A 21,236-nucleotide genomic window follows, 5' to 3' on the forward strand; every position below is an offset into this window, starting at 1 on the left:
ATTTCTCTTGATAGTCTACACACCCATGGCTTTGAGGCATTTATTTGAAGGATCTTCTAATTCGTGGAATGTGGAAAACTAACACATCCATATAATGCGAATATAAAAGAAAAAACATAATCTTTAAGTAATGCCGTAGCTTCCAGTTGAATTGAGAAGGCAAGAACTGATGGTTTAACGAGTTTTAGTGATTCATTTCCGTGTCATTCAAACAACGTAAAAGTTAGGCAAGAACTATGAATTAACTATTACATTTTCTACGTATAACCACCGTGTTACAAGCTCATTACATAACCATTGTTCATACATTTGTGAATTAAACTGTTAAAATTACTCAGTTCATTTTTATTACACACCTTGCTCCACTTTCGACTGTGGCTAGATACTATGTTTTTACCATTAACCGTAGTTTATTATACTTTTGTCTAGATTTCCGTTTCACACAGGAAGTTACCAAAATAAAACCTTATAATACACCGTAAATGTGTCAAATTGACCTTTACAAATGCAATTGCAAAAGTTTAATTGTATAAAATATTTATAAAAAGTTTATTTTAGAATCAAAACAAGGCACAGAAAACGTTTTCGAAAATAAACATTAAATAAATGGTTTCTTAAATTTTCTTATCAATATAAACCTATACATATTTACAAACACTTATGTTATATATATACAGTTTAAAGTAAATTGACTTGCCGCTTGATAAAATGTCTTGCAATCTAAAAATGAAATGTGAACATATATATAAAAATAGAACACATAATATTACACAGGACTAGTTTTTCAACAACATGATGAAGTCCTGGTTCTGTAGAAATCAAGATTTGACCTGTCGACACACTGAAGCCATTTGGTTAATGCAGCTGGTGATGCCAGGAGGGACTCGCTGAGAAATTTGTTCTCTCCACCCAGCAAAGGCTTCAAGGGCACTTTTGGGATCACAAGGAGACAAGTCATAGATGCAGTAGATTGCAGCTAACTGAACTGCCCATGGAACACCTGTTAATTATATTAGGGATGTTACAGCATGTTTGTTTAGTTTATCATTAGATCAGTTGGTTTATGTGATAAGTTGATCTATCCTACCTTCAGACTTCCCATGCCTTCCAAACGTGTTGATGACATTAGCAACAGTCATTACCATAGAAAGATATTTCTGTTTCATTCCAAGCTGACAGAGCCGTCCTATTTAGAAGACAAGATGGGGAGGGTAAAAAACGAAACATGCCCTCTGTACAACATAATTCCTTAAAACAAAACGTACCAATGAGTCTAAGGACAGTAGCGACCGTAATGTCAGAAACGGGCATTTGCTCATCTCTGGACTGCGTCACCCATGTGTTCATCAAGGGCCACAACTCTTTACTGTAATACAAACCAATATTAAGAGAATTTTACTTGAGTTTATTGTCTGGTGTGGTAAATTTATGGGGGATTATAAGCATACCCCAGAAGACTGTCATAAGTCCATTTCCAATCTTTGTTTGCACACAGAAGCTGAATGATAAAAATGAGTTGCCAAGCATTCGGCCCCAGGTCAATGCCATATCTATCATGCTCTACAAATGACAGTGTTGAACCTGACCGGATCTCAGACAGAGTTTGGGAAATGACAGTGTCAATGTCACTGGGAGGTTTCTGCGAACAGGAGAATAATCATCAGTCATCATTTATTTTGTTTGACTTAGTTTACACAAAACCTTACCTTATCCCAGCCAAGATATGCAGACATGCAGTTCAGAAGCTCATTGGGAGTTTTAAATTTGGTGACTGCATGTATTGCTTGACACAACAAATTGTTAGAGGAGAAAACATTGGGCCACGTGGTAACCATGAATAAAATCATTTTGGCTGCATCTGGATAGTCTGTAAGGCAACAGGGGGGAAAAGAAAATCTATTATCAGGCGACTCAAGTCTCATCATGCTACGTCAACAGTGTGGACACAAACCTGCAAACAGAATATTGTAAGCAAAGATTTGAGCCCGCTCCCAGTCTTCTCTCTGACGACAAATGCCAATGTAGACTCTGCACAAGGCTTGGACGTGATTTGTGTTGAGCTGTTGGCTGTTTGTTTTAAAATTTCGGTGCATCTTTTTAATTTCCTGCTCAATGGCTGACATCATAATAGGCGCTGGGGGCTAGAAAGTAAAATAAGGAGAACACTAAAATAACCATGCATAAATAGCTTTATTCTAGTGTATTTCAAAATAAAGCATGCTTACCATATTGCTGGTACATGTCACAGATATGACCTCTTTCTCTTGATCTCTTAGAACAGGTTTCTTAGGCAGGTTTCCAACCAACAAGTGGCTCTGAACCACAGGTAGCAGATCAAAACACTGATCTTCAAGTTTCTGTAATAAAACCTTAAGTTTTGGAGGTTTAGATGTCCCTTCTTCAGTTAATATCTTGTGTGAATCCTGCTCAAACAATGTCACTTTTTCATTATTTGGGGATGAAGGCAGCGGTTTAGAACAGGGACTTGTCACAGGGCCATCTAATCTCAAAACTTTGGTTTTAGGATGCGGTAAATTCAAAGCCCTTTTTGCCCCTCTATTCTCAGTTTTGGTGAAGGCTGTTGATGTCGAGTTAATGCTTTTAAAGCTCGATAGATTTTCTGCTGGGGTCCCACCATCTGGTGAACAAAGATTTAGATTGACATTGCCTTTCAGTATACTTAAAGTTCTTGCACGTGCAGACATCTCTGGGTACATAGTATCAAGAATCCTCATGGAGTTATCTTGAGATGGGCTACAGGAGGCAGACGGGGAGGAGATTGCGGTCGATGGCAGGCGTCCTGGAACAGGAACAGCATGTTTTGGTGTGGCTGAACCAAACTGGAGAGGGGATAAGGGGACATTTTGGCAAAGTGGACTGTTAACACACCTTTGTCCATCAGGAGTGATGCAAGATTCGACTGGTGTGTTTGAGTCGGTGTTGGAAGTGTTCCTGGGTGAAGGGAAAGACAGTTTCCCTATGGCATTTCTTGGAGGGTGTTTACTTGTCTTAGGGGGTGTGTTAACAGGAGTCAAGACAGGAGGTAGTGGGGGGCCCATTTCAGAACGAACTTGGCCAATAAATGCATGAGGTGTTGTAGATCTTACCGCTACATTTGGAGGGATCTCTTTACTGATAACATATGTATCTTGTATTGTTGATTCTTTGTTTAATGATGTATGCTCTTCATTTTGGAAACTACCATTTTCTTTATGTCCATCTTTATTAGACATTGATGGCATTGGTAGATTTAGAATTGTATTGAGATCAACTTTTACACTACTAGGTTTGGTTTTGACCCTCCGCAGTTTTGGGGCACGTGCAAAACATGAGGGTGCGAGTTGTTGACAAAGACTATGTGAGGTTTTCAAAAATTCTGAATCTACGGTCTTGGTTTCTTGCACAACAGAAGAACTTTGATTACCTTCTGCTTCATTTCTCTGCGACGTTAAGTCACCCTTTGAAGTGAGAGGACTTAGATTGACACCACAACGTTCTTGATGATTATTAGACTTTTCAACTTCTTCAGACTCTAGTTGAGAAACGGTTCGATCCATTGTTTTTTTCTCTAAATGGACATCTTCTATTTCGTTTTTGTTTGAACCATCATTTTCAACATTAACCTGAGGTGGCAACTGGCCATCTCCAGAAGCTAGGAGGTGATTCTCTTTATCTGAACAGGTAGCTGCGTCGGCATTAGTCACGTCTATATTTGAGTTACCATCATCCATGGCATTTTCTGGATGATCCACTTCTACATTCGATTTACCATCATCCATGGCATTGTCCGCATGATCCACTTTTATATTCGAGTTACCATCATCCATGGCATTTTCTGGATGATCCACTTCAATATTCGAGTTACCATCATCCATGGCATTTTCTGGATGATCCACTTCTACATTCGAGTTACCATCATCCATGGCATTGTCCGCATGATCCACTTCTACATTCGAGTTACCATCATCCATGGCATTGTCCGCATGATCCACTTTTATATTCGAGTTACCATCATCTGTGGCATTTTCTGGATGATCCACTTTTATATTCGAGTTACCATCATCTGTGGAATTTATGTCATTAATATCAGGTGATGTCTCCAAATTTTGAGAAGGAGAATCATTTTTGGTAGAATTCCAAGGTGGTCTTTCTGAGCTTTCCTTAGACACTACCAAAATATCATTTTCCAATAGTTTTCCTTCATAATCAAAAGATGGGATATCTGGAGTGTTCAGAATTTCTTCGAACTCCCTTTGTTCAGAAATGGCTTTCTCCGAGTCATTGTTGGTTAGTGGCACTTCCTTATCTACAATATTGTTCTCAATACCAACACTAGATGATTTTGGATTGGGAGAAAGGTTTGACGACTCTGCCACAGTAAATTTACTCTGCAGTAACTCCTTTTCTTCAGTGTTGTTTGAGGTATATTTTTCTTCGGTTTGGACTTCAGATAATTGCACATTTTCTAAAACTCCCTCTGAAACAGGACATTTGTTCATTGATGATGTTGGTAACTCCAGAAAGGCCAACTCAGAGTCCAAATCCTCTCGATCGGTCACATCCATAAGCTCTATTGATGAATCCTGATTGGAACAAAGAAGAAATTTGAAAGATTGCTAAAAATATGACGCACTTACACTTGTATTTGCAATACTGCAGTGCAGTGTATGCAAAAACAATATGTACAGCATACACAAATACAAATGTTTTCTTACCATTTCTGGTATTGGAGATACGCAAGGGAACAATGGCTTAAATAATTCCATTATCTCCTCTAATGATATGCAGCTGTTCAGAGGCAACTCTTGACTTTTTTGTTTCCTTGGTGACCTCTGTAATGGGTTTGATATCTGCAGCCTGGTACTGGAGCAGGGCTGACGTGCTTGTTCATCACTTACTCTGTGCAAGTGAGGAGACGTTTTTAACTTGTGCTTGGCTTTGTCAGGAGACGTGATGACTTGTTTTTTTGGAGAGTTTGTGGGGTAGCTCGATTGCGTAAATGGTTTGTTTTGTGAGGTAGAAGATGACGGCCGTTTGCATCGAGATGCTGAAAAATACAAGATATGTATTTTTGGTTATGAATAATAAAATAACTGTCACACAAGACTGCAAGAATGCTCACCAGTTATGTTGTCCAAGCTTTGTTCTGGTTCCACACAAGCCCATAAATTGTTCAGAAGTAAACGGAACTTTTCTGAAGGGAAATATATTTTGTCAATGTCAGATTAAATAATAATAATAATGATAATAATACATAATAAAATGTGAATCAAAAGGGAGTAACATACCTTTGTCAACTTTAGGCTCCTCTGATACACTTGCTTGAGTATATGTGTTCTTATATTCTGCAGATAAATTTACACTGTAAGAGGTATGCTTTAGATGTATTACTACTAGTATTAATCATAATTAGCTTACCTTTACACCTTTCTTTTTCAAGCTTTAATATTCTTATCTGGAAATACACGTTTAAACATTAGAATAATTGTCAAACTAGAACATCAATCAAGAAATAAAAACACTGTACCTGTAGATCATTAATATTTTGCTCCAGTAGACTTTTGTCTTGTGATAATTGGTTTATACAATGATTTTGTTTGGAAACAGATCCTAAAAACAATACATAAAATGCGACATATTAAGTCATCACAAGGCATGAAAAGGCAACTTTATTCACAATTTTTTAAATAATAAATCAAATACCAACCTTCAAGTTGTTTAACTTTAATTTCAAGGTTTTCTTTACTGCAAAAAATATAAATTATTAGGTTTATAAAGATTAACGACAACATCATCAATTGCAGTATAGAACAAAGGTGTAAGTGGTAAATAGGTTGAAGATATTATGTATAATGAAAAACACTTCATAGTTCATACTTACGTGCACACGGCCTCAATGTTGTTTTTTATTAGTTGGTCAACTTTATCTGCTTGAACTTGGACTTTCTTCAGTGATGCCTAGAAGCAAATAAATATAAGTAAATAATCACAAAATATTTATTTGGTTGGAAATTGTACAAGCATATTAAAAGGTAAAAACAGGACAATTACCTGGGTATCCAGCAATGTGTTTTCAACTTCAGCCTTTTCTCGTCGTAGTTGTGCATTGTCAAGTGTCTTTGCTTCAACAAATTCTGTAAATGAACATTTTTATCATTAATATTAATAGCCTGCTCTGCAAGATTAAGATGAGAAAGAATCTTACCAATCCCATTCTTTAGTTCATCTTTAAGCTTCATATTCCTATTAAATGTACAACAACACCACAATAAAAACATACAGTAATGGAAAAATAAGGAAGGAAAACAACAATTATGGGTCTCTTACTCTGACTTTAACTCTGTATTTTTTTCATTGAGTTTTTCCATTTCTTCGGACAGCTGCTCAAGGACTTTCAAAGCATCCTAAAATTATAAACAATCTGTTGAATAAGCCAGATGAATTGGGAATTTGTGTTATGTATTATTTCTGAATTCAATGTACCTTTTTCTCCTGCAATTCCGCTTGAAGAGATTGATAATCTGCTGTCTTTTTTTCTAAAGACACCAGTCTAACTTGTAGTTCCTTGATTTGTTGTTGAAGTCTCACAGTATCGCTAATTTGTTTCACAAAAACACAGAATACACAGCTATAGTTATTGCACAATCACAGCACCACCTTTCCAAGGCTTTGGAAAATGTAGTTATTGCAATGACATTTACATGCAGGTTTACAGTAAAGGTGCACTATATAACTTTTTCTCCTGGAAGTAGTATTTAGATTTAGCATCCCAAATCTCAATTTCTTTAACATTAGGCCAACTGAAAAACCGACTGATGTGTGATGTCACAATCCCGAGCTCAGAAGGAAGGTCAATAAACGACCGTTAACATGGAACTCTGCCATTTTTGAACCTCCAGAGAAACATTAGTGCAAAAAAAAAAAAAGTAAACAAAAGAGCGTGGAACAACCCGATATACTGCTGGGTCACAACTGGAAAACGTGTATCACATCATAATTCGTTTTAAATAATATTAACTATAGTATTTAACTAAACATGCTTAAATCTAATCTCCATGGGTTTAAATTTACTTAGGTTGACTGATAACGAGCTCGAGTTTATTATAGGGGTTAGCTATAAAACACATGTGAGGGGGCGCGTCTCCATAGAGCTGCAGTCATGGATACTGTGATACATTGCAGGCAACGCAATAACACAGTTATTACACAGTGCACCTTTACATGGAGTAGTAATAAGACAAAACCAAACAGGGTAGAACACTGAGAAACTTACTCGGCGATGGTGAGCTTTTGTTTCAGTGCCAGAAAGGACGATACATACTCGTTTAGACTCTGGAGAAAAGGACAGACATGTTTCAATACAATCCCAGAAGTTGTATTCACTAGTTAAGTCACACACTGGCATGTAAAAACAAACACAAACACGTTAACCTTAAATACTTTGAGAAGTGTAGCGATAATCGGATTGATTGATTCAGACCTGGTGCAGGACAGAACAATTTTGACAGTTTCCAGCCGTAGCGTCCGCCGCGATGGCCACCATTTTGGACTGGTTGTCCCCTGGCATCATGGTAATACAGTCCAAGAGCGAATAATCCACCGTGTAAATCTAAAACTAAAGATATAAGATACATAAATTCAATACAGCTCTGACCAAAACATCACATTTTTCGCGAATCCCACGTTTACTGAGGACCCAATAAAGGACCCCGGAGAAGGCGTCTGATACATGCCTGCGCGTAATAACAGCGTAAACCATTTCACAATATCAGATTGTTAAACAAATACATTATTGTTGTGGCTTTCATGTTTTCTTGTTGGAATTGATCCTGGTTATGTTGTTTGATTTACATATTTTGTGAAGCTCAGAATGTTTGTATTCGTTTTCTTTTCTGGCACTTAGGTTTACGGTGATGGGTGGATCGATACCAAATATCGATATATGACTGAGGTACTAAAGGTATCGATTTCTATGCAAAAATATCAATAGTAAAATTTGCACATTTAATTTTTAGATCAGTTATAAAGATAAAAAAGAATTAAAGCCTGTGCCAATGTTAAATTCTCAAATGTAGAATAGTTTCAATGTTAATACAAAACTTGTTGGTATCGGTAAAGGATCAATATCGCGATGCTCACCTGATTAAAAAAAAATAATAATAATAGTGCAAAGCAATAGTGACAAAAGCGGCGAGACAATTAAAAAAAATAAAATAGTTGACTGAGGATAGATACATTTTAAATTCATTTTTAAAGCACTCAATATTTGTTTTTTGTATTTTCCTCTTACTTTTATGAATATGATATTTACCCATAATGTTTATAATGTTTATCAAAGGTCTCATTTGGTATATTTTTAGTAGCTATGAGAATATCTTGTTTTGTAATTTTTTTAAATTACACATTTTTTGGCCCAACAGATTTTTGACATCTTGCCAGAAACTCTTTACCACTGGACAATAATAAAACAGATGTTCCATAGTTTTTGGGTTATGCTGACAAAGATGCTTGCCTAAATGATACTTGATATCGCATTGAAATAAAATCTGGCATTATCAGTTACTTTCGCCCGTGGATCTCGGCCATCTCAGCAACGGTTCGATTCCCGGTCAGGAATCGAATTTTGTTCACCATTATCCTTATTATACATTATAGGGAACGTTCATAATGTCAAAGACATGCATTTAGGTTGGTGGCATTCATTTCTTTCTCTCAGTAGTATGAAAATAAAAAGGCAAACGTGCATGCACAAACCACTGTACATAGTCAACACAAGGTGGCACTGTTGTACAGAAAATGTTCCACGTGCTCAGCTATTTGGTCAACCATGGATTTGACACCACAAGGTATCAAGACAGTTTAGGCTTCCATTTGATGAAAGCAAGTTATCTAGAGTATTAATGCCAGACTTTGTGGTTATTTTTTTAATTTATTTTTTTAATTTAGCGTAATCGTTTTAGGTACCGGTAATTCGAAGGCTGAAAAGTGTGTCTTTTACAAAAGGTTGTATTTACCTCACTGATTTATTTAGTAAAACTATGATTGAATTGGCTTCAAAGAAGTTACAGGTCGGACTTGATCTCGGTCTTGTGTCAGTGTTGCATTGAAGGATAGATATGCAATGTAAGATGGAGAGATAACCTGACTATAGCCTGAAGGCTGAAAACCCATGTCTTTTGAAACAGATTTGGGTTAAGATAGCATAGTTCATGTGAGGGGCCTTTACAGTGATACGTTCTTGTCTTTGACAGTTTTCCTGCCTTTTGGATGTTGCTGGAAATATTCTCATCCGCACTTTTCATATGAAGGGGTTTTGTTTTGAATCAGTCAACTTGATGACCAAGATTAGTTTTTTTATGTATATTTTGATCATTTTAAACTGTTATAAAGTATAATTTATATCACACTTAACACGTCACAACTACTTACCTTCACCAGTGTTGCTACAATGGTAGATAACCTAGGCTGTGAGCACATTTTGAGTACATTACAAGCTTATAAGGCCAACAACTGACTGTCAATAAATCAAGTACAAAGACCGAGCTTTGACATAGAGGAAAAAACCCTTTTTCTGTGTTTGGCCATTGCTTTGGTTCACTTTCTCACAGCATATTTCTATGACAGCGCCCAGAGCAGATGCACAGATCCACCCTCGGCTTCTTCCACTCATCATCATCATCATCATCATCATCATCATCATCCTGGCCTGAAATAGGTTACTGAGTTCTACCAATGAATTCTCTAAGGGCAATAAAGCAGTGCCAGATAATTATGGTGATTTTTGGGCATTTGACAAAACAACACACAACAGTAATGAAGGACAACACCTTAAAAAAGGCTCAAAATCACATCTGAATAAACCGTGCAAAAAAACAAATGTTTGAATATGTTAATATGGTCAACAGCGTTTACATTTGGAATAGTAACCAAAAATAATGTTCAAGTAACAGTAACGTTACTTCAAAATAAAATTACATTATTATTATTAAAATAGCTCACGTAATATTAAAAAACGATTTGGGGAAACTACTACTGAAGTATGAGCAACGCAGTATGGAGTATTTAATGCAATGTAAAGCTCGGGTTCCCAATCTTTTCAAGCTGGAACCACCAAAATAACCATACAACTCGGGACCCCTACAGTAAAATGAAATAAACATCTGTAAATGTCAAGCTGTAAATCTTTAAAATGAGGTGTATTTGTAAATATTTTAGTAGTCCATTGTGCTATCTGACTCAATTTAACTAAAAATACTGTTTTCAATAAAAACAAAAAAAAAACAAAAAGCAGAAGTTATACTGTGTCATTAATTTTAAAATGACATGATGAAATTATCTCACGAACCCAGCTCAGGCTCTGAGACCCTCTGGGAGGTTCCTACCCCCACTTTGGGAACAAGAGACGTAAAAGAGAAAACAAAGATAATGCTGAGGGAACGATAGAAGAAAAACAAATGTTCAAATCATTTAATATTGTCAACATAAAGCTTTTGTCACACAGTCGAAAGACTCAATAAGAATGCTATAGTAGCAAAATATTACCATTAGAAAAATACTATTACTACGAGTAATAGTTGTTAATGTTGTCGAAAACAACTCAGAAAAGTACAATTCCTTCAAAGTTACTCAAGTTAATGCAAGGGAGTACTACCCACCACAGAGTAAGAGTTGTTATTTCAAACTAATTATTTTTAGTGCCTGAAAACTACTCCAAGAACTAGAATTTATTTTAAAAGTTACTGTAACTACCCTCGTTTGGAGGTTCAATATCAAACACTCAGGGGAAGAACCGTGGCAATGTTACACAGAGTAAAAACTGAAAACATTTGCATATATCTGGGCCTATTCTTTCAGAGTCACTATTACTTACTGCCATGTGTAAACAATTTCCCCCAAAAACACAAACAGATTAAAGAGTGTAATTTTCTGCAAGTAGCAACACAACAACAACCATTTTAGAAAACAGCAACAACAACAAAAATAAGTAAAGACTTTATTATTCCTAAACATACACAATGGTACTATAAAACTGGGCCGGTAAAATTGACCAGCAGACACTTTTTTGATGGTTCCATGATGTGGTCACAATTTATTTCAGTAAATAGGGATTTCAGTAAATGAATGCACCATGTCCTTGGTCTATTTGAAATTGCAGGTATTTATGGGTCAATTAATTGCTTTCGTTTCCATGTTTACCAATCTGTGTGTTATTTAATAGAAAATATTTACAGTCAAACAAAGCATTTGGAGTAACAAACAACATTTATACTGCACATCATAACAGTTGTATTTCAAAGCCAATAAATAAAACAAATACTGTACATAAGTTGCACAATTCATGAGACGGTTCTTCCTGAAATGTTGATTTCACATTGTTTTCACACATACATGTATTACGATACAAGCACCATAAAGTCTGAAGATCAGACTTTTCTAGATCTCACAATTTTCACATGCACTTCATTGATTCATTTGCCACGACACAACAGTGCATTTCATATTGTCCAAACATGGAACTTCGTATTATTTTTCTTTCTCTTAGAAAATCCCTATTACAATGATGACATCTTTGGTCTTTAGATGACTCGAACATCAGGTACATAAACCAAACACATGCACATCAGTCCCATTTGAATCAATATTTGAAAGATGTCTGTGTCCTCTCCATTGTCGGTTCCTCTCGTTGCACTGTGCTGTTAACGTGTCTCAGAGCGGACAGAACCCAATGTCTTTTATCCAGATGTCCGGCATCGAAGGAAAGGTCATTTCTATTGTCTTTAGATTCAGTGCTGGCCTCACACTTAAGGATAAACACTCTTATCTAAGTTCGATAAATGTTTTGACTATCTTACTCATGTCAGTATCACATTCTGACAGTGACTTTGAAAGATTATAGGTTTGAATTGGAGCACGACTGGCAGCACTGCTTGCCGTAGAACTTGTGGTTGCAGACTCCATGTTGAGGCACGAGGTAACACCAGCTGAAGTAATCCCTGCACCCCATGTCTGCGGAGAAAGACAGTTATGGACAGTGTTAAGTCAAGATTTACTCAGCAGACACCTCTCCCGGTCGACACAAATACAGACAGTATTCATTTAAGTATTCTACGCTATCATAACGATGTAACGAATACTTGGCACGAAACTGTATACCTGAATTCATACCTTTTTTCTCCGGTTGTGGGCAGAAGTTGGTGTTACAGGCTTGAGATATCAAAGGTTTGGAAGGAGCAGAACAGCCAGTGGAGGGTTTTCCCTGGGCAAGGCACTGGATCGACCTGAGCTGCACTCCCCCTCCACATGTCACTGTGCACTGCAAACGAACACGAAATAACAGTCAATAAATCACATCCGATCTCTGTGTGTGTAATGGCAGATGAGCTCAAACGTACTTGAGACCAGGCAGATGGGTGCCACTCCGGTTTGTGCGCAGGAGCCGGGACAGGCTGAGGAGGGGCGGCGTGATGATGGTGACTTTTCCATCTGTAGAGCGCTGGGGTTGTGCGAACGGGACATTCAGCCAACGTGCAAGCTCTCTGCAAGTCGACTGTTGGCTTTGGGACATGCTGGCATTTCTTGGCGGCAAGTTCTCGGTATTTTCCCGCAGTGTCCTGGACCACGACAGTTATGTCAATCATGATGTACATTAAGTTCAGACCAGGGCTGCAGAAGCATGATCATTGTGACCTAATGCTTTTATTAGTCATGTTTTGTGACACTTTAGTCTGTAGCATAGACGAGTGGCGAGGGGGACATCGGATTTGTATATTGTCTACATTGTATTTTTGATTCCAACACTTTTGCAATTGAATAGAGCAATAATTCAAAACTCTGTTATACATTTGAGTAATTGCACAATCCTAATTCACACCCAACAGACAAAAAAAATATAAACACTGAAGCCCACCTTTTCTGCACACTTGATGAAGCGAGCCTGAACGCCTCGGCCACATGTAACTGAGCACTGAAGCAAGACGAATACACACACGTCAACAGTTTAGTGAAATCAACTGAATTATGGAGAGCCTTTTTCTTATCCACTCAAACTACCTGCTGCCACGTGGAGACAAACCACTGGACTTTGCGCTGTTTCGGGCAGCGCTTAATGAAGCAGGTTTCTTGGGCGCTGGGCTTGGACAGGTGGATGCACAGACTGTCCGACACTGTGTGGGACTGGGAGCCTATGCTTGCACTGGCACACAGCACTGCCCTCTTCCTCAGGCCATTGCCACATTTACGAGAACACTGTGGAAATATAAGTCCTTGATCATGATTGTAAATGTGAAAAATTGTGATTAAATACTGTGTCCAGATTGTTCAAATGCAATGGCAACAACATGAGCAGGGAAACATGTTGAGAATGCTCATATTGAAATAGTAAATAGCAAGTAATGGTAGTGGTTAGTTACGTTATGCACAGTAAATGCATTGAGAATAAAACATAAATAGTTTTAGTGGACACCGCACATTCGGGTTAAAGGCACTGGGATTACTGCCTTAGAATGAGTTTAAATTCAAAACTTTAAATTCTATAATAATGAGCTAACACTTTCAGTATAGAGGGGTGGGTTGGACACACCTGAGACCAGGGCCCAGAGGACCACGCCGGTGGGCAGCTGTGTGTGTTACAGCTCTGCCTCCTGCCTGGAGTGGGCTGAGGACATTGAGAGCCTGGCAGAGGGTCCATGTTGGAGGAGCTGGTTTTCTGAGCACATTGAACCTGTCGAGTTTGCTCCCCACCTCCACAGCTCCGACTGCACTCCCCCCACTCTCCCACAGACCAGCTGCAACCACAGAAAATGAGAGTGGTGTCAACACAAACAACTCGCATGGCTTTTTGGAACAGGCTGGTGGGAATGGGATTTGCCATTTAAAGACGTGGCAAGTGGCACATATGTTTCTTTAGTACGACATTGTCTTGAACACAATAACAATGGCAAAGTCTAGTGTAATGGGGAGATTTATGATGCCAAGAGTCCACACTCTTGATGGAAAAGTAGAGCATTTACCCTTGTCCCACACCCAACATATTGAGGTGATCTTCCACAATTTTACTGGCACAAGTGTTCATAAGAGCTTTGCTGGACAGAAAAGTGCTGGCAGAAAGATGTCTTTCCAGTCGTTTAGTCGATACTGTCATCCATGTGCTTTGTTTACACCATTACTTTGTACAGACATAAAGTAAATTATATTAATAATACATTAATAATCTGTTCATTAAACTTTAAATTATCTAAGTATAATGAAAGTTAATGGATATGTCTGGCTGCAATTGAAGGTATTTTCAGGTTAATACCGTTTGTTTGTCCAACTTTATTTATTCTTGAAACTTTTTGCTGACTATATTTTAAAAAGGATTATCCCTAAGCCCATATTTTCTCTTCTCCTAAAGTGTTCCTCTCTGTGCCAAGTCACCTGAAACGTCAAGTTCAGAAAATTGCTCTTCTTATAATCCATGGGCCTCCTAACACCTGCTCACATTTATACTTTTAAGTTATACATTATATGTTTAGTTATATGTTTTCATATGTCATGTTTGCATCAAGCATGGTAAACGGTCATCCTGGAATGTAGAGAAGTTCTGAAATGTGTAGTGAAGGCACAACTTAATCCACACAGAGATACTCGTGAGTGCTCGTGAGTTATGGCTTGTCACTAAGAAGATACACAAGTCTCATCAAAGACAGATTTCAAAGTGTGCATATTTTTGATGCACTGTTTATGTTCACGTGTAAAGCCCCCAGTGCACTCGCAGCTGGAGGGAAGGTAAAACACTGTTTGGGAGACACACATGGCCTTCTACAGTGAACCTGAGATCGATGTAAAGAAATGTATGTTACGGGTCAGATCGAATGTTAAAAATTCAACGTTACTTGCATCCATAAATATACATTATTATATACATACATAATACAAAAAAACTGTGAAACAACCCAATAATGCTGGGTCACTACTCGTAAATGCATTCATCACTCTTGCATGTCAGAATCCTTTTGAATGAACTAGTATTTGCATCTTAAAATCTTGATGGCAAGCAAAGGCAAAGGATCAAAAAGTAAACACCTGATTTTACATTGAGGACGTCTTCAGATCCTGACAGTTGCGGCGAGTGTTTGTGGATGGAGCAGAAGCAGCACAGATCAGATGTCCTTGAAGTCATATCTAGTAGCATAGTAGTCCTGACGCTGCTGACCAGAGGCACCAGTGCATAAAATAACCCATGACTACTGTTCATGTGACTCTAACTGCCTGTAACATTTTATGCTCGTTTTAAATTGATGTCTAGGTTCCTTGATATATCAGTAGCTGCCCTCAAAGATGATATCATGCTCTTAATCCGAGTTGCCAATAGAAACCTTTTTTCCATGATGTAATGCGAATGCCAGGTCGGCTCTTAATGCAGACAAAGCAAAATGAAAGTGCACGGCTCAGAATAGTATGGTTAAGGATAGATTGATAAACACGGTCAAGTTTAGCTCTGAATGTGTGTTTCTGTGTCCTTCGTGTAGCAGGTCTCAGCTAACAGTTTATACGTTACAAAACCCTTGTAAACACCAAGATATATGTGCTTGTGAGGGAATGAAATCAAACAAATGCTCACAGATGTGGGCGAGCAAAAAATATTTAGATCAAGGGTTTGAAGAGCCACACTTTACGCTGCTGGAACCATATATAGGAATGTATTGAATAGGACTCAGAGCCAATCCATGTAATGTTGTATGCATAGTTTGTGTAATCAAGAAAAACTCATTTAGGGTACTTTGCTCTTGAATACAGCAAAATATATCGACAAATACCCTGATGAAGTATTGCCAAAAGCTGCACGAGGAGCCAATGCTGCCCCTCAGAAGTGTTCAAATTGAAGTTTTATTTCTGCATGTGTCATTATTTCTTCAAGATAACAGTGGCTCAGGGGAAGACCATTTATCCATTTGGTTCAATATTTTAGTAAAAGAAGAAATCTGGTTTCCTTAAAATACAGAGTGTTTGTAACGTGAATCCCGAGCACTCACTAAACAAAGCTGAGCAGGAGCAGCTGTTGATTATGAGTCAGATTGTGCCAGAGACGAGAGCGTAAACAGTTTTCAGATGACTTTACAGCCACAATTATCACTACTTCTACAGCACTCTCTAAACATGCCAGTCCATTATGGGGTAAAAGCTCATAGACTGGCGGAGTCTGTGGGTGCTCAAGTCTGAAACAGGGCTAAATTTCACACAAAGAGACTCCAAAACAAACTAAAGGAGGGGGAACCTAAACATTACCTTGAGGCGTGTAGTGTAGTTTGACTATTTAAATGGCAAGCATTGTTAGAAAGATAGGAAACAGACAACTTGTAAAGCCAAAAATATCAGTTTTCTGTAGCTGAACATTATCTTGTGTTGCATTGTGTCATAATAAAATGCACGCTTACCATTCTTTTCACAGTATCAAAAAACACAACAGTCATAATCACTATTGTTCAGCAGCATTTTAAATAGTAAAATACAAATCAAGTTTTAGTATAGATTTCCCAACCACGGCTTTATCCAATTTTTGCTTGTCCTGGTTTACTATTTCATTATATTTTGTTCAAGCAGTCACTTAAAACTCAACTCTTTTTTTCTAGAATGATTTTTGTGTTTATCACATTTGTCTTAAATGGTGCAGCTCTAATTAGAACTCTGTCTTTTTGTAAACCTTGGAGCACGGATATGAAGATCACAAAGACGATCTTTACAGCCTGCGGCCATTTAGGTAATGCAAACTACTTTAGATCCAAGACGGGCTGGTGAGAGGTGGGACCGGGTCCGGACACTTAATGACATTATGACAGACAAATCAGTGGGAAAAGAGGAAACAGGACAGACAGAGGAGTAGAAATGCTGACTTGTGGTATGTGCTGGTGGGAAGATCCATCTGCTCTACCTACACTTCCCCAAGACATGAGTAAGCACATAAGTGGGGTCCGGGCTCACAGAAGGATACAGTCAGTGTCTGTTTGCCACATAATAATACCACCACCACGGTAACACGCTGTAAACATGGATATAAAGCCGCTATTGTTTGTGTTGTAGTGGTAAAGCTGTCAAGATGTGAGTAAGAGTTTCCCTCGTCCTCTTTGATGTCTCCTTTAGTTTCCCTGTTTATCTCATCTAAATCTTAAATAAACCAAATGATTTCCTGATCCCACAAAAACACAATAGCAACCATGACAGTTTCTGCTGGTATATGTTAATAAATATAGCTAATAGATCTGTTAAAATGTATCTAATCATTAAGTTCTGGTTTCATTCTCAGGATTTTCTTCAAAAAAGCAGGAAAATCCCATGAAACCTGTGATCGCCACGGCATCCAGGACTTTAACATTTACCATTACACTACATGATATTTTCAAGACACCAGCTTTCAGCAAAGCCCAGATGATTGCAGTGTCGACGCCAAACACTCACTCCTCATAAATCACAGCATCATTTGCTAATTTTTGGTTGATAGATTTGAGTGCAGACATGTCAAAACGCAGAGAAGAAGCACAGAGGAAGTAACGCCTCAAAGCTGTCCAACTCGATACGTGGTGTTCATAAATGTGTTTTTGTATTAGCAATAGTTTTGTGCTGACCCCAAGCCTCAGTAAATAAAACATATTATCTACTTAAACCATATAACAATCAACTGTTTTTTTTTTTCTAAATGAGCAAAATGTGCACAATTTAACTTGTCTTGTCTCCATGGAGATGTTATTCCTTTACTTGGAATGTTCCACAATATGGCATATGCATTTATTGCATTACAGATTCATGATTTATGTTTTAATTCATGGAAAATAATAATCTTCCCACAAAATCAACGGACTTGTCTCCATGGATATAGATGTTTCATGCTGTACTGTGGAGTGAAGTAAAGGAATAACAACCATAGAGACAGTAAAGTTACATAGTGCACCTTTAAGACCCTGTTTGCGTGTACACATTATGTAGCTTAATACTGACCGCTGTCTAAACACACGTCAATGGGGCTGCTATCTTAATCCTTCATCGCACGACCCCCCCAGCCTTATCGCTGAAGGTCACTGACGTTTTCCTGGCCTCAATTTTACCCTAAAAGACAGTGTCCAGAGCAGCCCAGACATGGGAGGGGACATTTCCCTACAGCCCATTAGAGTCTGTCTGTACACGTCCAGCCTGTCAACATGAAAACCCCGCCTAATGATGCCGTCCATCTTTGATCCTATGCCTACTTCAGGGGCAGCGACAGTCATCAGACGACACCCGAAAACCATTCAATCATTATCAGTCCCTCAAATGCCTTTTCCTCCTTCTGTCTGTCCTGCTCATACATCATGAAGTAACATATGTCCACTATAACCTGGACCTCAAAGAACTGGACAGGAGTTTATTCCCAAATCGTGAGTCTGGTTTCAAATTGATTAGCCTTCTGGTGATCATTTTTTGAATAGTATCTCTCGTGGCTCTTGATCTTGGCAAAAGATACTTGGGATTGAGTGCACCATAGTGATGTTGTAAGTGAAAAAAATTAGCAAGTCTTTGGCCCGCAATTTTAAATAAACACAGAAGCTAACCAGTGCTGACAGCTGTGGAAGCACTGAGCTAAAACACAAACAAAATATTAAATCAACTTTTCCCTTTTCTCAAATGTTGGTCAAAGGGTGTGTTAATAAAAAAAAGAAGGAAATGAAATATGTGAAAAAAATGGAGAGTACAATCAGGAACCTTCACTGACTTTATTATAAGGTGATAGCATGGGAAGCTAGGAGCAGTTGACTCAACCAATCAATAGCTTTTTAGAAAACTGCGTGTCAAAATCCAGATGTTTGGGTACAGTCAGAATAATGGAAAAGAGGGGAAATTGCAAACATAAAAGAGATGGCCAAGAATCTAGAAATCTGTTGCTTTCAGAAATGTATGACGAAATGTCTGCGTGATAGTATATAATGACCAAGCCATTTGTAGTATTTTACAAGCTGGACCGACTATTAAGCGTTGATGTATATAAATAGTGATAGTCTAAATCCTAATCCTAAGTTTGACAGCATAAACGTCTGAGTGTGAAGGCGGATGTGACACTAACCTGGCGGGACAGGGCTGGGTGTTGCAGGGCACGATTCCAGTTGCTGGTCTGGACCGTGGGTTGCAGTAGGACGTGTTCACCTGCACCCGCAGGTCTTTGAAACAGGCTGTTTTGGTGCTCATCTGACCTGGAAGGGAACAAGCATAGGCCTGTCATGATATCATCAATGGAAATGCCATATAGTGCTTAAAATACTATTACACTAATGAGATTACCATGTCGACCTGTTAGAAAACCTAACCCTAATCCCAGTTAAACCTTTTGAATGTTAAAGGTTAATCTTAAATTGTAAAAAGGTTCAAAGGTGAGTCATCTTGACAATGTTTTAAAAATCAAGACATTTTGACATCTGAAAATCATTTTTAATCTGACAAATGACATTACACCAACTTGTTAAAGATGAATCCACACTTTTCCAGAACTATATTGTAATTGAAAGAAATAGCATAATGAAACACATAAAAGTTAATTTAGTAAGTCATTCAAGTCCTGACTGTTTACATCTTAAAATGTAAATAGGTTCCAATAAACTACATACAATAAATATTGAGACCTAAATACTCATTGCTATAATGCATTTCTAAATCTCTGTTTATGTGAAATTTGAACCCTCACCTCATACATTTCAAGTTAGTTTTTTGTCTCAAGAAAGGTCACTCTTCGGGTCCATTTGAGGTCAGTAAGTCACACACAAGTCTTTAATATAGCTAATGACCCACCAGCCTACTACGACCTACAATCACAAAAGGTGGGGCGATCAGGGAGGACCCAAACACAACACAGCAGGGAACTTTAACCTTAATCAATACCAGACGGACACTGAATCCTTTGTTGAGGTTCACAGGCAAAACCACAACTAAAGCCACGTTCGGTGGCTCGACATGACAAATGCATACCAGACTCTGCAAACACGTTAATGTGGGGACACACCTTGGTCCAATGGCTGACCCCTAGCCGTGGAAGGGGCAGCCCATGTCATTAGAGTTGTGTTGCTTTAATGGTGGCTCTGTGGTGGGACAAAGGGCAGTGGGAGCAGCTGCGCATGTATCTACTTGTCCACCGAACAAATGTGTGCGCGTAATGGTGGCCCAGTAGAATAAAGAGATGTCCCGGCCTAAACTTTATGTTGTAATGATGAGAAGGCTCCTCTGCACCATTTAAACTGCAGCTGAATGTTTTACTCTAGGGCTAGATCACAGAGACAGGTTTAGCTTTAGTCTAGTTCTTCTTATGGGGGATGAAATGCACAGGATAAGTTGAATCAGGACCTGGAAGTTCTCATGGTCCTGATAAACATAAGAAATGGTAAAAGTGTATTTTATGACGGACTTACCGCCAGCACATGTGACAGAGCACTGTGATCGAATGATGGCCCATGTGTAGCTGTGTTTTATGTGATTCCGCTTTTCATCTGAGTTTTTTAAGGTGTATTCCCAGCGCACACCTGGATTCCAGCCTTGAAGCAGAATCTGAAATGATAATTACATGAAAGTATTATTATTTCAAAATTGGAGCTGGGGTACCCAACTTTATTGTTGTTCATCAGCAAACATAGTATACGCCAAAATCAGGTCGCTGCGCACTGTCTGCATCTAATATTAAAGTATTTTATGTTTGCAGACCCGGAAGTAAGAGTCATAAGCAGTGCTCTGCCGGTCCGCCCCAGTTTGCCTTCAAAGCTGTTCTAAAGTCATTCAAAAGTCTTGAATATGAATATTAACGCCGCGGGATAGCGTGTGTGAGCGCTTGGGACAAGTTAGATTTAAATACATACTCTTGAATCAAAAAGGATTTACCTCTATAATTAGTGTTTCATTGGTTGGCCCGGTTGATACTAGACTCTCTGGTCTATTGTAAGGCCTCTTATATTCAAAGATGGCTCCTGCGATCGAGTGTCTCCCCGGCCAGTCCACCGTCCACTGCCCATTTAGAAAGTAGCGTCTGTGTGTGTCGCGCACAGCCAAATAAGAATTAGATGTGTTCAGCTCCACGACACGAATACTCCTCGCCCCGGCTGGGATCGTCACCACTCCATAATACTCTAAAATAAACATGGAGATATAAATACAAAAAATTCAAACTGAGGTCAATCTGCTGCCATTATTTCATACACTTTCACAAATTAAACATTCAGAGACCAATACAAGATGGAAAAGAGCTACAGTCT

At 38.4% G+C, this 21,236-nt stretch overlaps 2 protein-coding genes across 2 annotated transcripts in view; both read right to left on the reverse strand.

Moving 5' to 3' along the window:
* Positions 1–693: 693 nt before the first annotated feature.
* ice1 (KIAA0947-like (H. sapiens)) lies at positions 694–7,692 on the reverse strand. Its single transcript, XM_072460576.1, has 20 exons — positions 7,481–7,692; positions 7,274–7,332; positions 6,484–6,595; positions 6,328–6,404; positions 6,206–6,243; positions 6,052–6,134; positions 5,882–5,958; positions 5,708–5,745; positions 5,528–5,610; positions 5,419–5,455; positions 5,289–5,345; positions 5,123–5,194; positions 4,716–5,047; positions 2,226–4,583; positions 1,952–2,141; positions 1,707–1,867; positions 1,449–1,639; positions 1,266–1,366; positions 1,088–1,186; positions 694–1,000 (listed from the first exon to the last, which is right to left on the reverse strand). Exons 1-20 carry the CDS (start codon positions 7,568–7,570, stop codon positions 819–821), a joined length of 4,437 nt encoding a protein of 1,478 aa, XP_072316677.1. The 5' UTR covers positions 7,571–7,692; the 3' UTR covers positions 694–818.
* A 3,315-nt stretch (positions 7,693–11,007) lies between these two features.
* adamts16 (ADAM metallopeptidase with thrombospondin type 1 motif, 16) overlaps positions 11,008–21,236 on the reverse strand; it is a 35,529-nt gene continuing 25,300 nt past the window's right edge. The window contains exons 16-24 of the mRNA XM_072460957.1: positions 20,866–21,110; positions 20,403–20,538; positions 19,070–19,196; positions 13,580–13,784; positions 13,051–13,245; positions 12,908–12,964; positions 12,393–12,611; positions 12,166–12,313; positions 11,008–12,006 (exon numbers count right to left, since the gene is read on the reverse strand). Of these exons, the coding sequence (XP_072317058.1) occupies positions 11,891–12,006; positions 12,166–12,313; positions 12,393–12,611; positions 12,908–12,964; positions 13,051–13,245; positions 13,580–13,784; positions 19,070–19,196; positions 20,403–20,538; positions 20,866–21,110 (1,448 nt within the window). The 3' untranslated portion in view covers positions 11,008–11,890. The remainder of the gene's footprint in view (positions 12,007–12,165; positions 12,314–12,392; positions 12,612–12,907; positions 12,965–13,050; positions 13,246–13,579; positions 13,785–19,069; positions 19,197–20,402; positions 20,539–20,865; positions 21,111–21,236) is intronic.

Source organism: Eucyclogobius newberryi, unplaced genomic scaffold (genome assembly GCF_026437365.1).
Source record: "Eucyclogobius newberryi isolate DKJ021-1_F unplaced genomic scaffold, fEucNew1.0.hap1 SCAF_3, whole genome shotgun sequence".
NCBI classification, from domain to species: Eukaryota; Metazoa; Chordata; class Actinopteri; order Gobiiformes; family Gobiidae; genus Eucyclogobius; species Eucyclogobius newberryi.

Coding starts and splice junctions, on each gene's coding strand:
- ice1 (XM_072460576.1), bottom strand. CDS start 7,570: ATGATGCCAGGGGACAACCAGTCCAAAATGGTGGCCATCGCGGCGGAC. Junction 5,959..6,051: donor ACACATTGCTGGATACCCAG/GTAATTGTCCTG, acceptor ATTTGCTTCTAG/GCATCACTGAAGAAAGTCCA. Junction 5,746..5,881: donor AACATTGAGGCCGTGTGCAC/GTAAGTATGAAC, acceptor TATTTTTTGCAG/TAAAGAAAACCTTGAAATTA.